The 14,066-nt window shown below is 44.3% G+C and overlaps 1 protein-coding gene across 3 annotated transcripts in view; it reads right to left on the bottom strand.

Moving 5' to 3' along the window:
- The window catches only part of FRMD4A (FERM domain containing 4A), a gene marked incomplete at its 5' end in the record, with an annotated part of 385,473 nt that overhangs the window by 58,040 nt on the left and 313,367 nt on the right, over positions 1-14,066 (bottom strand). For all 3 annotated transcript variants that reach the window (XM_082310334.1, XM_082310333.1, XM_082310332.1), the window contains 3 exons: positions 1,447-1,504; positions 1,719-1,784; positions 9,954-10,037. In XM_082310334.1, coding sequence (XP_082166460.1) covers positions 1,447-1,504; positions 1,719-1,784; positions 9,954-10,037 — 208 coding nt within the window. The remainder of the gene's footprint in view (positions 1-1,446; positions 1,505-1,718; positions 1,785-9,953; positions 10,038-14,066) is intronic.

The raw sequence follows: 14,066 nt of genomic DNA, 5'->3' as shown, positions 1-14,066 counted from the left end.
GAGGAAGGAAAGCGAATCACCCAGCTGACTTGAATTATGTGGAGGGATTTTAGCATTAATCTTGAAAATGCAGCGGTAATGGGATCTGAGAGCTACCAAGTGATAAGGTCTGACAGGCTCGGACCCAACTGCTTTGTGTCTGAGTGTGCAATAAAATGGCCTTATGGAGTAATGGCTGATATCTGATACCAGTCTCTTTGCAATTTACTGAACTGGAGTCCTCAATGAAATTACATCTGTTCTGTTAATGTGATAGAGAATGGCAGGGTAAAATGCAGCAAAACCCAAACCCCCACGTCAGGCAGAAGCAAAACCTATTATGTGCAATGTTTGCTGCCTCGTTGCTGCTCACTGGTACTTATTAATCATGGGGAGTTCACTGGAATAGCTCTCAAGTGTTTGCAGGTTTGAATGCCCAGCCCAATCCCTCTAGACTGTTGGTCGAGAGTAGTCCAAGAGATCTGGATGCAAAGGGTGCTGAAGGGATCCTGCCCTCTGGCAAAGGATGAGGCTAATGTTTTTTGCAAAATGCCATGCACATTAGCAGAAATAGACTAGAAACGCATCTCCCTGAGACAGGTACTGTCAGATATTTGTGTTTTTATGGCACCCCATGTGTACAAGACATTACAGATGTATGAAAAACAATATGATCTGTGCAGAGAGATAATGCTGAAACACATCAAAACTTCAGGGGTGATAAATGAGGGAATATGCTCTGGGGAGTGTGAATCTAGCTTTCCTTATATGTTTATTGATTTCTCTACTTAAAAAAAATAACAACCCTACACAGCTGGTCAGGCAGGGAAGTAATAATCATAATATGAGACTGGAAGATCTGGTGATAAATCATTAGACAAAAGAAATGAGGGATTTCATGAATACTTGAATGAAATCCACATAGTCAGAAGTGGAGAGCTGTTTGGGGAGGGGGATGTGTTATCTCTAGAGTATGGGACAATGATTTGGCATTGAAAAGATGTACTATATCTGTATCCATCTACCTATATCTCAAGTGAAGGGATTTGCAGTCAGCAGGTCATGGACCTAGCTAGTTGCTCATGGATCTGCTGGCTGGGAAAAGTCTGACCTCCTGGAACTACAAAAAGGAGTGAAGCATCGAGTCTGCCAGCGATGTGGCTGGCTTGTCCCTTTGGTGCTGGTTCACTGGCATCACCAGAGCTTGCTGCTGCTTGTGGGCTGAACATCTCCAGCACAATAGGACTCAAAGAGTTTTATCTCCAAGAACAGGATTTTCCTCTTTGGAGCTGTATTTACAAAACATTTGCTACACAGTTGACATAAGTTTATCCTACCGCAGGAAGTGAAACGAGACTTTAGTAGCAGCGTATTGTATTCTGAAAGCAGGATGGTTATTTGTACCTCTCTCCCTCCCTCTCCAACAACAGTTGAATTCAATAAATGACCCTTTTTTATAGCACGTACCTTTACTGCGTAATAATGTACTCCGTATGTTGGGAGGGATTCTACAATGCTCATGTAACTGCAAAACAATACATAAGAGAATAACAAGTCTGAGAAGCGGAGAAGATTATCTGGGGGAAAATGCTTAAATAAATACATAATTAAGGACAGAAATACTTAAATATAAAGCATTAGATGAGATGGGAGACATAGTTACATATTGTATTTACAGTCCAGTATAAATATTTATTGATAAAACAAAGGTCACAAGAAGTCACTCTTATTTCACTTACTTCACAATTGCTTGACCTCTTGTCTGACCATTTAGTTTCTTGTAATGTTCAATGACTCGATCCTCACTGGAAAGGAAGAAATTAGATGTTTTATATAATTACAGTATCACGACTAAGAATCCTGCCAAAAGGTGGAGATACTTCTGTTAACACAGCTACCGACTGAGGGAATCAAAAGATGCCAAGCAAAAGTGTTAGATGAGGGAATTTGATGCAGCTCAGGGTGAACAAGGGGACTCACAGACTGAGAATAAAAATAGTTTTCTAGGAGCTGGCTTTCTGGAAGAACCTTTTTTACTCACTAACATGGTATCTATACTTACAGACGTTCCCCTCTCTGCATTACTTTCCTTATCTACAAATGATGCCCATGGTATTACATCGTGTGGCACACAGATGTGTGTTGGAGCTGCTCAAGCTCTGCTTTGCCCTAGCTGGTGCAACTTCTTTCCAAGCCCACCGAGTTCTCTGAAAGCTAGCAAAGCTTTCAGAAATTGGTGGCCAGTAATAGCCTTAAGCCTCACAGGTTACTCCTCACTGCAACTGCACAAAACCATGTACAGCAGCACTAGTGGAAGTACTCTGGAGAAATTTCTCTCAGCAAGGAGTTAAATTCCTAGTGTACACAGAGGCAACGTCTCTAACGGCAGGTTAAACAGTGGCAGGGAATGTTTCCAAGGCACTCAGACTTGGGTCCCTTTACTGCTAAAGTACTGATGTGCCTTTGCATACTTTTGGGTTACGCTAACTTGCATTCCCCCAGGCAACTCCTGGCTATGCGCTGGGAGTTAGCATGGGCCAGGGCCCATTCCCAACACTGCTCTGGAGACTAAGACAGTTTCATGGTATAGATGGATGTTGTTCCACACCAGTGGACCTCTGTATCAGAGAACAGTTCTGAGTGTGGTTGATAAATGCATGTTGAGACATTCACCTATCCATGGTAGAGATGTAGCATCCAAGAGCAGATCAGCATGACCCAAATGACAGACTGAGAGATATGTATAAGTTCACTTTTAAAGAATCTCATTCCTTTTTCTCCAGTGAATGGGCAGCAGGAGAGCACAGAACCAGAGCTATTTGATGCATACAATCATCAACTGTGCTAGCAAGGTCGCAGCATGGCTAAGTAGAAGCCAATGATCTCCTTTCAAAGGTTCACAGTGCTCTCCTTTGATTTCAATAGCATTCCTCTCAATCTCCAGCCATGCAAGTCATCACAGCATCCAAGCCTGGTACTTTCAGACTGGTCTGACTTTGGTTCTTCTCTAACTTCCAGCAATGTAATGCCCACAGGACCAGCTCTGTTACGTTGGCATGAGAGAATACTCAAGTCCTCAGGTTTAAACCCCATTTCTTGCTCTTTATGTTGCAACACCAAGGATAAGGAATCTGTTGAGTCCCCTCGAGATACCGTACAGACCTTGCCAGGTGAAGAGGAAGGAAACCTAAACTACCTTTATGACACCTTTGTGCCCTCCCCACCTGGCACTGCATAAGCTTCCAGTAGTACCAAGTGTCTATCTAATGCCATCCTGCTGCATGCGGTTTAGGGCAGTGTGAACTGGCATTTCTCCCTGCATTTCTTAGGTCCAGCTGGGGCCCCTAATGGGGCCTTTAAAGGCAGCCACACAGTTGTCCACCATGCAGTAATCCTTCCCCAGGCAGAACTGAAGCTATTTTTATTGCTAGACAGCGTGAAGGAGCACAGCAGTGTGGGATGGTCTCATAGATGACCTCACCGCAACTGCTCAGAGATGCCCACAGGGACTTCTGTGGAAAACTGCAAAGCGTTTCACTAGCCCTGCTAACACGACTGTGTCTTCTCATTGCTGCCTTCCCCATACGCATCCTTGTGCCAGAGAGATCTGCGTGGAGCCAGAATCTCTTTTAGAAAGAAGTTCCCCTGTCCCTGCTGGGCACAGCCTTCATAATGGCCTCAGTGATGTCACAGGTAGAGGCCACAGAGCCTGCTGTGACATCACACAGAGGATGTTCCGCTCTGTGACATCACAAGGAGGACAAACAAGACGTGACATGACAAACAAGACGTGCTGTGCACAGATGGGGCGTGGGGCCTGGCACAGGGGAGCTGAGGACTGTACATCCATCCCTGGTAATGCAGGGAGGAAGGGAGAGGACCAGAAACACCAGTGCAGACAGCACAGAGCAATTCAAAGTACAGTCTGTCGGACTGTCAGCAGGGCCGGCTGTTCCCCCACAAGCCTGTCATTTGTCTGAGAGTAGCTGCTATCCTTACTCACTCACTAAGTGAATTCTCCTGAAAGTCACTTGTGAAAATAAAAGGGCTCTTACTGGGGCAAGGTGAAGTGATGTCCCACCAGCACGCCACCACGGGTACAGGGTGCTGAGTCAGTGACAAATTACGTGGGTAAAGGAATGGTCCAGCTTTGCCATCAAAACCCTCAGAATAATTTTAATGCTTAGAAAATGATCTGTAAGCTATAAATTCAACAGCTATGAAACCATATCCAGCCCACTGATCCAAGCAAGTACCACAGATGTTATGGGTGTGCACATGAAGGCAGAGCCCGGGTCTCCTGCCGTGATTATCATAAACAGGGTTACTTTTGGAGCAATAACTGAATTACATGAGTGTTCAGTACTGGAAGATCTCCAAAACCCATCATTCTTAATAAAAAAGATAGGCAGAGAAGGCTTACAGCCCTTTGAAATTACCTCTTAAAACGACGATTACATGTGAATGCAATTCCTCTCTGTCTCAGATAGGAACAAACTGGGAGTGACTTCTCAGAAAACAATGGAGTTTCTCCAGTGGAAAATGCTCTTAGCTTTGGTATCCACTCTGTGCAGTTTATTGTACACATCAAGCTCTCATATTGATGAATTCAAGGAAAGGATAGCTGTACCTACAGGATGATTACCTAATGTGATTCTGGATGTGCTCTGCTTTCTTACAAATGATTATTATAAAATAATGGATATGTTCCTAGACCATACCCCTTGGGTAGTGAAGCCAATCGATGGCCCACTTCTTTCAAAAGGACAGATTAGATGTCAGGGAGCCTTCCTGAACAGTGGGATGAATAAAGTTATGTTCTCAGCCTGTACTAAAAGATGTGGGATAGTCCAGGCTCTACCCAGTTCTCCTGAACAAATGCAGACAACACTCTCTATACCTCCTTTGCCTCAATAGGACACTGATGATCTTCCTTTCCATTGTATAATGTTTTGAGGTCTACAGATGTTAAGTGCCAGATAAGTATCATCCTTGTTTCTACTTTTGGACAAAAAAAATAAAGCCTGAATTATCAGTTGAGCCATGAATATTTAAGAGTGAGATTTGCTGCCTTTCACCTTTCTACAACACTGAGCTAGTCACACTTTGGGGAAAGAAACAGATACTCTGGAGCACAATTCATCCTGACAGCAAAGGGAGCTGAGGGCACCTAGCTCAGATGGAGAGGTCTACGCTGAAGAGATGTTCATGGTCAGGTGAATCCCACCCCAGCTGTGTGACAGTCGCTTCTCTAACAGTTCTTTGAACTTCCTTTTCATTCCCTACGCAAGAAGGATCATTCAGCACAGAGGTCACGTTCTGCCTCCAGCTCTGGGACAGAGGGGTAAGCCCAGCATGTGCCAGGGCAAACAAGCAAAATCATTCAGGGGTCAGAAGGAGCATTAGCAGAGCTTATAAACGTTCTCCCCTATCATTTCAGCTGTTCATCTCTGAGCGGCTGCCATGCTGCTATCGACAGCTGGGAGAGTGCTGGGACACCGCCTGGACCACCAGCTGACGTCTCCTCTCCCCCTGCTCTGGCTTGTTGCTCTGTCAGTGACACAGAAACTCATTCATAACGCAGGGCCGACAGAGGATGCTTAACTAATGTGGAGACACGGAGGCTGCCGAAGCACTACCGTCTGTTTGCCAGCTCATAAAACATTCCCCGCGAAGCTGCAAGATTAGTACATGGATGATATCCTGCAGCAGACAACTCTGATAAAGATCTTTAGAACTACCAAGAAATCGCCCCTGTCCCAGCAGCCTACAGAACTGGATGGCAGACAACTTGCAAGCAAATGCAGGGCCAGAGTTTCTCATCATCAGATCCAGATTTTCAAAGGTAATTGTTTCCCCCTTCTCTTCCCAGCACACTGAGCTGTTTCAAATAGCTGTCCACGCATTGCAGTGCCTTTCTGTTGTTCTGTTTCTAACCTTTGTCCATCTTGATTATATTCTCAAACTTACTAACGTCTTTATTTGCAGTCATATGCTGTCCCACCGAAGCCAGCAGAGCATCTCTTGGGCCAAAGGGACCAAACACAGGATCAGAGCCTCAGGTCTGTGTTGTATTAGAGAAACTAAATAGTGATTTTCAGCTATATTTTCAGCTATATTTTCAGCTATATTTTCAGCTATATATTTCAGATATTTTCAGAGGTGAATTTTCTGGCAATGCTGATGCTTTAGGTTGCTAAAAACAAAGCTTGCATTCAAAGTCTGTTGGAACCTGGTCAGTTGAAAATCCCATTCTAGCACTCACTTTTGTGCTGTTGTATCTCCTCCTTGCCTTCTTACTGACAACCTAGTACTGGGCTGGCTTGCTGGGAAGGATCTGAATTGAGATAAAATGCAATGACAATGGCTGGAAAGGAGTGCTGTGAACTAACACAGGTGCTCTCCTGTCTCATTGTGATTAGTTTTGTGTCTAAAATAATAAATACTGTCAGTTGTTTCCATGCATGGGCAAGAGAAATCAAAACTCAGGGCCTCAGTTCCTGGACTGTGTGGGAGGACCAGAAGCTCAGCTTTCATTTAAAACAAAAACAAAAAAAAACCCCAAACTCCTTCTTGCTTCACCAGTAATCAGTGATGCTAAGAGATGCTTGAGAACAACACGTGCAACTGATTCTTCTTAATCTGTAGAGAGCTGGAAACAAAAACTTGATGATATAAAAACTAGAACCTTCATCTTTGTTGTGATGTCTACAAACCTCCAAGAAGAGGTTACAGTGAAGGGAAAGGCCTGCAGCAAGGGTATGCAACCAGGAGACTCCATGAAGGTGGAGCCGGAGGCACCAAACTGTGCTAATTCAGCCCTCGCTGCATCTGAGAATCCAGGACTCATCCCAGTCATCTTACTACGTTTGACAGGAGCAAGAGGTGATGCTTTTTCATGGTGTGTGATGGAAATGTTATATTATTTCATGCAGATCTATCACGGTATCTTGCTGAAGTCATCATAGCATTTGCTTGATTATCCATTTTATTGCCTCTTAGTCCATTTCAGCTTATACAAATGTAGCACAGGTTTCTTTTGTTTGTTTGATTTAAATTAACTAGAGCAATTACCCATCCTACCCCTAATGTTTTAAATGTTTCTTTCCGGAGCTGGAAATTCACTTGTTATTGCTGCGTGCTAGTGCTGAAGAACTGCAGCATAAAACTGATTTCACACAGAGAAGAACAGGATGAAATTTGTATCCGGTATGTAATCTGCATGAGATGCAGAAGTGTCAAAAAACACAGTTTTAAAAATCTGCCCTCTTAGATCACTGAAGTTTGGTCTGTACTTCAGAGGCTTTTCATCTGATTCACCAGCAGCCTCTTCTTGAGAGCATTCAGCATTTCAGGGGGTGTTTATGAAAAAGCCACCATTAAAAAATAATGAACTACTGATGTGTAAGAGGTCTCTGAGACCTCGTTACTGAAGTGAAATCACAAGGGAGTCACAGGGCTGTAGCCACTGGTTTTATTACCCCACTGGAAACAACCAGCTTCCCAACCTGCAACCTGTTCTCAGTCACATAAGAACTCCCACAAAGTGAAGTACAGCTGCAAGAAGTGTTGTACCTTGTGTACAGCTGTAAATACTTGTGTTCTGAGCATGAGGTTTGTACATGGCTCTTCTTGCTTCAGGTGACTGCACATAGCCCAAACCCAAGGAGAGTGTCTTATGGACAGAGGTGGTCCCAGACCTCCCTGAGATTTCCCAGCAGAAGCCCTTAGCATAGGCATGTTGACTAACACTTGCCGACAGCGGGGGCAGACAGATCCTGGTGGGCAGACGGGGCCTGACAGGCAGCCTGTCGCTCCTTTCCTGTGTACGGATACCGTCACAGGCAACTGAAGCAAAGGCCATGTGAGCACTTTAATAAACCTCAGTCCATGTTGCTGCTGAAGGGTCAGATTTGCCTTCCCTGCCCATGGCTACTTGTTCCCACCACTCCTCTCATGGTGGCTTTTAGCTTGAGCTACAAGTTTGTCTGTCAGACCAGGCCACCGACCTGGCTGGAAATGCACTTTTTTAAAATGTGTGGATTAATTTGTGCAAAAAGGAAGGAGATCATAGAATCATAGAATCATTAAGGTTGGAAAAGACCCTTAAGATCATCGAGTCCAACCCTTAACCTATCACTGCCAAGTCCATCTATACCATGTCCTCGAGCACCACATCTATCCATTCTTTAAATACCTCCAGGGATGGGGACTCAACTACTTCCCCGGGCAGCCTGTTCCAATGCTTGACCACCCTTTCGGTGAAGAAGTTTTTCCTAATATCCAACCTAAATTTCCCCTGGCGCAGCTTGAGGCCGTTTCCTCTCGTCCTATCGCTTGTTACTAGGGAGAAGAGACCGACCCCCACCTGGCTACAGCCTCCTTTCAGGGAGTTGTAGAGAGCAATAAGGTCTCCCCTCAGCCTCCTCTTCCCCAGACTAAACAACCCCAGTTCCCTCAGCCACTCCTCACCAGACTTGTGCTCCAGACCCTTCATCAGCTTCGTTGCCCTCCTCTGGCCACGCTCCAGCACCTCGATGTCCTTCTTGTAGTGAGGGGCCCAACACTGAACACAGCACTCGAGGTGCGGCCTCACCAGTGCCGAGTACAGGGGCACTGTCACCTCCCTGGTCCTGCTGGCCACACTATTCCTGATACAAGCCAGGATGCCATTGGCCCTCTTGGCCACCTGAGCACACTGCTGGCTCATGTTCAGGCGACTGTCAACCAACACCCCCAGGTCCTTTCCCACCAGGCAGCTCTCCAGCCACTCCTCCCCCAGCCTGTAGCGTTGCATGGGGTTGTTGTGACCCAAGTGCAGGACCCAGCACTGAGCCTTGTTGAACCTCATACAGTTGGCCCCGGCCCAACGATCCAGCCTGATGCTCCAAACAGGGAGACCATTCTGCTTCCAGTGAAATGGCAGCCTACATTTGTCAAATTTTCACAAAGATTTGGTTTGATTTTTAGACAGAAAGATCAGGAGACTGTGATGATCCACAGCTTTTGTGTAAGTGTTCCTAACCTCAGCCTGGGACTTTGAGTCTCTCCTGATGCGTTCAGAAAGTGATTAGGAGACCTCACAGACTAGCTTGCCTATGGCTTGACGCTAGGTACAACTAATTCTGGTGTTGTAGCCATGCTAGGAAAAGTGGATGGCCTTCCTGGCAAAGGGAAGAACTGAGATCATAAACCACAAACTGATTTGTTTCCCTGTGCCATCCTCAGATTACCAAGATGCCGAAATTAAAAAAGTAGCAGATAAAGAAGTTCACTCCCACCCCCAGGCTTACAGCCTAATGCTTTAAAGACTTTAAAAAGCCTAATGCTTTATAAATATGAAAGACGAACAAACAAAAAATCAAGTGAAAGTGTCTCCCCATTAATGAACAGCCTTTCCCCAAATTCTTTCCTATTTGCACAGATAAAAGGGATAGGCAGGGTGGCACAAAGGATCTATGTGTGGGGCATACAAAATTTATTTCTGACCGTGCTCCTACCCTGGATTTAATTTGCAGTGCAATAAAGACAGAGCTCACAAGCCTCCACCTCTGAACATCACCTAGTTCATATAAAAGGAGAAATACATCCCTTTTAGTTCAGCTATGCCGTACAGGGAGGACTTACAAGATGAAGATCAATCACTCAAAAATAACACAGAGCAGTGCAAAACATTGACATTTCAGACTGGGAAAACTTTGCACAGATGCAAAGTACTGGGAAAGGAAATGGCCCATTAGGCTTCTTGATTTCATCAGGACCCTTGCACATTTACAGTGAATTTTCTGGCCAGATATTACTGCAGCCGTGGAAACTGAGGCCCAGGGTGGTAGCTCTGCTTGTGCTGAATCATGCAATGAGTCAGCGGCAGACCCAGAGCTACAAGGCAGGAATCTCTGCATCCCAGTTCCGCTCTCTGATCACCAGGTCCTGCATAAGATACTGCAAAGCTGCTCAGCAGAATGATACGTTACCAGTAAGCGAGGGAAGGATGCTCCTTCAGCGCTGGTGTTGGAAGGGCTGGCAGCTTCTTTAATTCATTCCTTACAACTTCATTGCTGAAAGAGAGTTCAAAAGGAGGATCAGGCTACAAGAAAACAATCACAATATTTGGTATGACCTGACCTAGCTGGCAGGCTGCTATGGCTCTACATCTGTTCCTCCTTAACAAAAGGCACAGGGGTTTCCTTTTTCTTCTCTCTTTATTTGTTTTATGGCAGCCCAGTTAACTTTTCCCTCTATTATCAAAATTGGAGAGAAGCTCTCCCAGATGGTTATGCTGAAGCACTTCCTACCAGTGACTGGACACAAAAGCCACCATGTCACATTTCATTGAGCAGGGTCCCACGGACATGTTCATACAGAGAAAAAAACAAGGGGAAGAGAAGAAAAAGTGACGCTTTCAGCTGCAATAAAGAACCTTTATTTAACGCCTTACAACCTGCTGCAAGAAGTAATGATTTGCTTTCTTAGCATCACAGGTTGTTCTTAGCCTCTTGTCCCAGTGACCCGGCCTTTGCACAACATCTTCACTGATAAGACTCCAGCTTGACTTTATGTCCTGCTACACAAAACCCTCCGTAGGACCAGGCCCAAGCACTTGGATAACATTCTCCTCCCTGCAACCTCTAGTGGCCAGGCTGGCCAGCTGGTGCAGCATCACTGCACACCAGAGAGCAAGGAGAGCTCATGAAACAGAAGACAGATTCTCACAGGTGAAATTATACCATGGGATTTTCTCCTACAAACCCAAAATGCCTCTCTTCCCACTTTTAAACACACAAGGAATTGTGTGCACGTGAAAAAAAAAAAATCCCTCAAAGGCTTGGGAAGGAAGACAGTGTTGCTGTTACTTTTAAAATAGTAGAAATATACAGCCAAGAGGGCCAGACAAGACAGTGAATCATGCCAAAACATTAATGTTTATTGGTTTACTTCCTAATAGCAGTTTTTTTCTGCCTTCTTGTACCCTGCCCTTTATCCTGCCAAGAAGCGTGGCTGTCCTGGAGCTGTGGAGAGAGATATCGCTTCCAGAGCTCCAGATTTCCCAGCCCACTGGCTTCTCCTGTAGGGCAGCAGGGCCATTAACCAGGCAGACAGGTAGTCTTGGCATCCCCAGCTGTAGACCAGCCATCCTAACATCTGCTAAAGGCCCAAAGAGCCCTTGGACGTGCCAGGTCACCCTGAGTTTTGGTCTTGTCTCTGCGACAGTCTGTATGGTGGCTTGTAGAGACATGATACTGCTTCAGTTGTCGTAGAAATCTTCCCACAGCATTTCTCCGTTTGCACATCCCAGCCTGAGACCTAGGTGGGTTTGTCTTAATTGGAGCTTGTGGGTTAATCGCTAGGTTGAGCCATAGGGTAAACCACTAACATAAATCCTGGAGCAGGCATTTTGGGTATGTCTACAGGCATTTATTATCATGGTAGTTCGCTGACAATCAATTAAGTAGTTTTAAAACAGGACCACAACTTCTAGTCAAGACAAATCTGTGACAGAGATGCCCACGTCTCAATTAGGTTCAAATTTTGCAGAGTGAAGTTGTGTAGAACAGCACTTTTGAGAAATGACTAAGGCAACCACTTGATGCTAAGCACATAGAAAACCGCTCAGTAGCACCTCATATGCCAAGTAAAATGACTCCTGACAAACAGTGTTTGAACACCCAGTCCTCCCTAAATCTCATGGTCATTTCACCATCAGATAGATCTGCCTTTGTAAGTGCAAATGCTCAAAAACTATTCAGATTTTTTCTTCCATGGCAGGTAAATATCTGAACAAGTCTGAACAAGAAACTGCTCTGTTCCGTGTTATCTGCTGATCTGGCCGCCCTGCTCTGCGACTGTCAGCCTAGAAAACGAGCTGTTGCTGTTTACAGAGTTTACTGGATCTGCCTGGAGACGCCTCTTCCACAGCATGTGCGTACTCTGCTCTTACTGAGTTTTTTGACATCTTGAAAGAAACGAGGAAAAAAAAAAATAGAACCCAACACAATCGGAGCACAAGCAGCAGTCACTGCCCTCAAGTGAAGATTTTTCGATGCTGACTGTTCATAGAAGAAAGTTGAGAAATTTCCAAAACTTTTCTGGGCAGACAGGGAGTAATTTCCAAACAGGGACTTTCTGAGCCCAGAAAACTGTCAGATAGGGCAAGATCAGTGGTGACTAACTATCTTTGAGAGTCTGGGAAAAAGCCTGAATCAGTAATGGCTCCCATAAAAGAAAGGGCTAACACCAGTCAGCTCTGTCTTTTCTGTCAGTAAGGAGCAAAGCTTGCTTGCACTGCGATAAAAGGTCTTTTAAGAATCAGAGAAAAAGACATTCTTAGTGATGCTGTTGGATGGGATTAGCATTTCTGCTCAGTACCTAGAAAATACCATAAAGGTAGTGCCTCACAACTTCAAAGTGCCAAATGTATTTCAGGTAATCACTTCCAGGACCAAAAAGGTATTTCTTTCCGTGGCCCATACATTCCCTAAGTCTTCTGGCAAGACTCGTCTCAAGACAAATGAATTTAGACTCCCAAAAGGACGTCAAATCAAGAAAAAGGAAAAAAATAATGACTCAGGTTGCATTTGAACTAGTGTCCATGAGGTCGCTTTCCTCTTGGCTCCTTTTAAAACACCAAACCCCTTAATTTTTAAAATGTTTCCAGCAGAAACAAGTGGTTTTGTACTTACTGCCTCTCCCACTCTTTCTAGTGAAATATCTCAGAGTGTTTATTTTATTACTGTGTTTAGAAAGTGTTTGTTTAATCTGGTCACTTCTGCTGCATTTATTTTATATTCAAAAGTGTCCAACCTCCAGTGTTGTTATATATGGAAGGGCGCTTTTGATATAGATTTATTAATATATAGGGGAAGGGCTCCACACTTTCTCTGTGTCCTCCAGACCACTTCATTCCTGCACTATGATGGAAATTATAGTATTTAAAAGACTGAATAACAGTATGAAAACTGAACTGGAAAAGCCATCTGCATGGCATCTTGCAAGCTGGTTAGAAATAAAGTCGAATGACTGGAGAATGGACCTAGACAACAGAACTCCTGAGTTCTGGTCTTAGTTCTGGTCCTGCGTGTTTAATGAGTCTTGGCCAAATAAATTAGTCACCACAACTCAGTATTTCTGTCTACACACGGGGGTGAAAGGCCTAGCTAGCCACTTCATAAGCATTTTGTGAAAAACAAGTTTTTGCAAACTGGCTGCAATAATTTTGAGCAAGATTACATATGCAGTTGTTTCAGGAAATCCATACATTTTCCAGCATGTCTAATAACAATGATCAGTAATGAAACTAAACTGTAGGTTAAAGTTACCAGCTCTTCTCAGCGTGGTAATTCATTCTGTTGAACGCAAGAGGAAATGCAGAGTCTGAGATTCTCGGATTCTCAGAACGGTACATACAGTGTTTAGGATCTTCTCCATAAGGTTGCAAGAATGCAGCCTGGGTTTTGTAACCCCTTAATAAATTCTAATTGGTTAAATGTCACTTGGTTACACAGAAAGAAGAGTAAGCCTGAAACTATGTTAGATTACCATCTGCCCAAACGTTGAAATTATTGTGAAATTCTGCTTAACAGGAAACTGGCCGTTTGCTTTCCTCCCTTGTTATTCTTTCATATGTTGCTGGGAGATACTTGGAGTTCACTCGAAATGTCTCATATTGCTTAACTGGAAGAAATCTAGCAATGAGAGTCTGTCTGAGGAACTAGCTGCAACGGTTCAGGATTTTGTTTTCCTTAGGGTTTTTTCCTTCCCCTCCCCAAACTGAGGGAGAAATGATCAGTATATGTTATTTCCAGCTGCTTTGACATAGATGCTATTTAAGGTTGAAGAGCTGGATTCTGAACATTTAAAACCGAAGTTGGTGTGAGTTTCCCAAAGATTTTGGTCAATGTCAGACTGGACTCTAAACCCAGTAGGATTAGTTTAGAGGGAAAAATCTCAACTATTTTAACAATATGTGATGCTCCTCCAAAATAAGCCAGGGCACTCTGGTTCCTTCCTCTGTAGGCCTAAAGAGGGTCACACCTCTAGGACTTGTGTTCACCTAAGGAATTGAAATTTGTCCTGCCCATGCTCTGCCA

The sequence above is a fragment of the Platalea leucorodia genome (genome assembly GCF_965183815.1).
Source record: "Platalea leucorodia genome assembly, chromosome: 4".
NCBI lineage: Eukaryota > Metazoa > Chordata > Aves > Pelecaniformes > Threskiornithidae > Platalea > Platalea leucorodia.
This window is presented reverse-complemented; position numbering and strand designations above follow the sequence as displayed.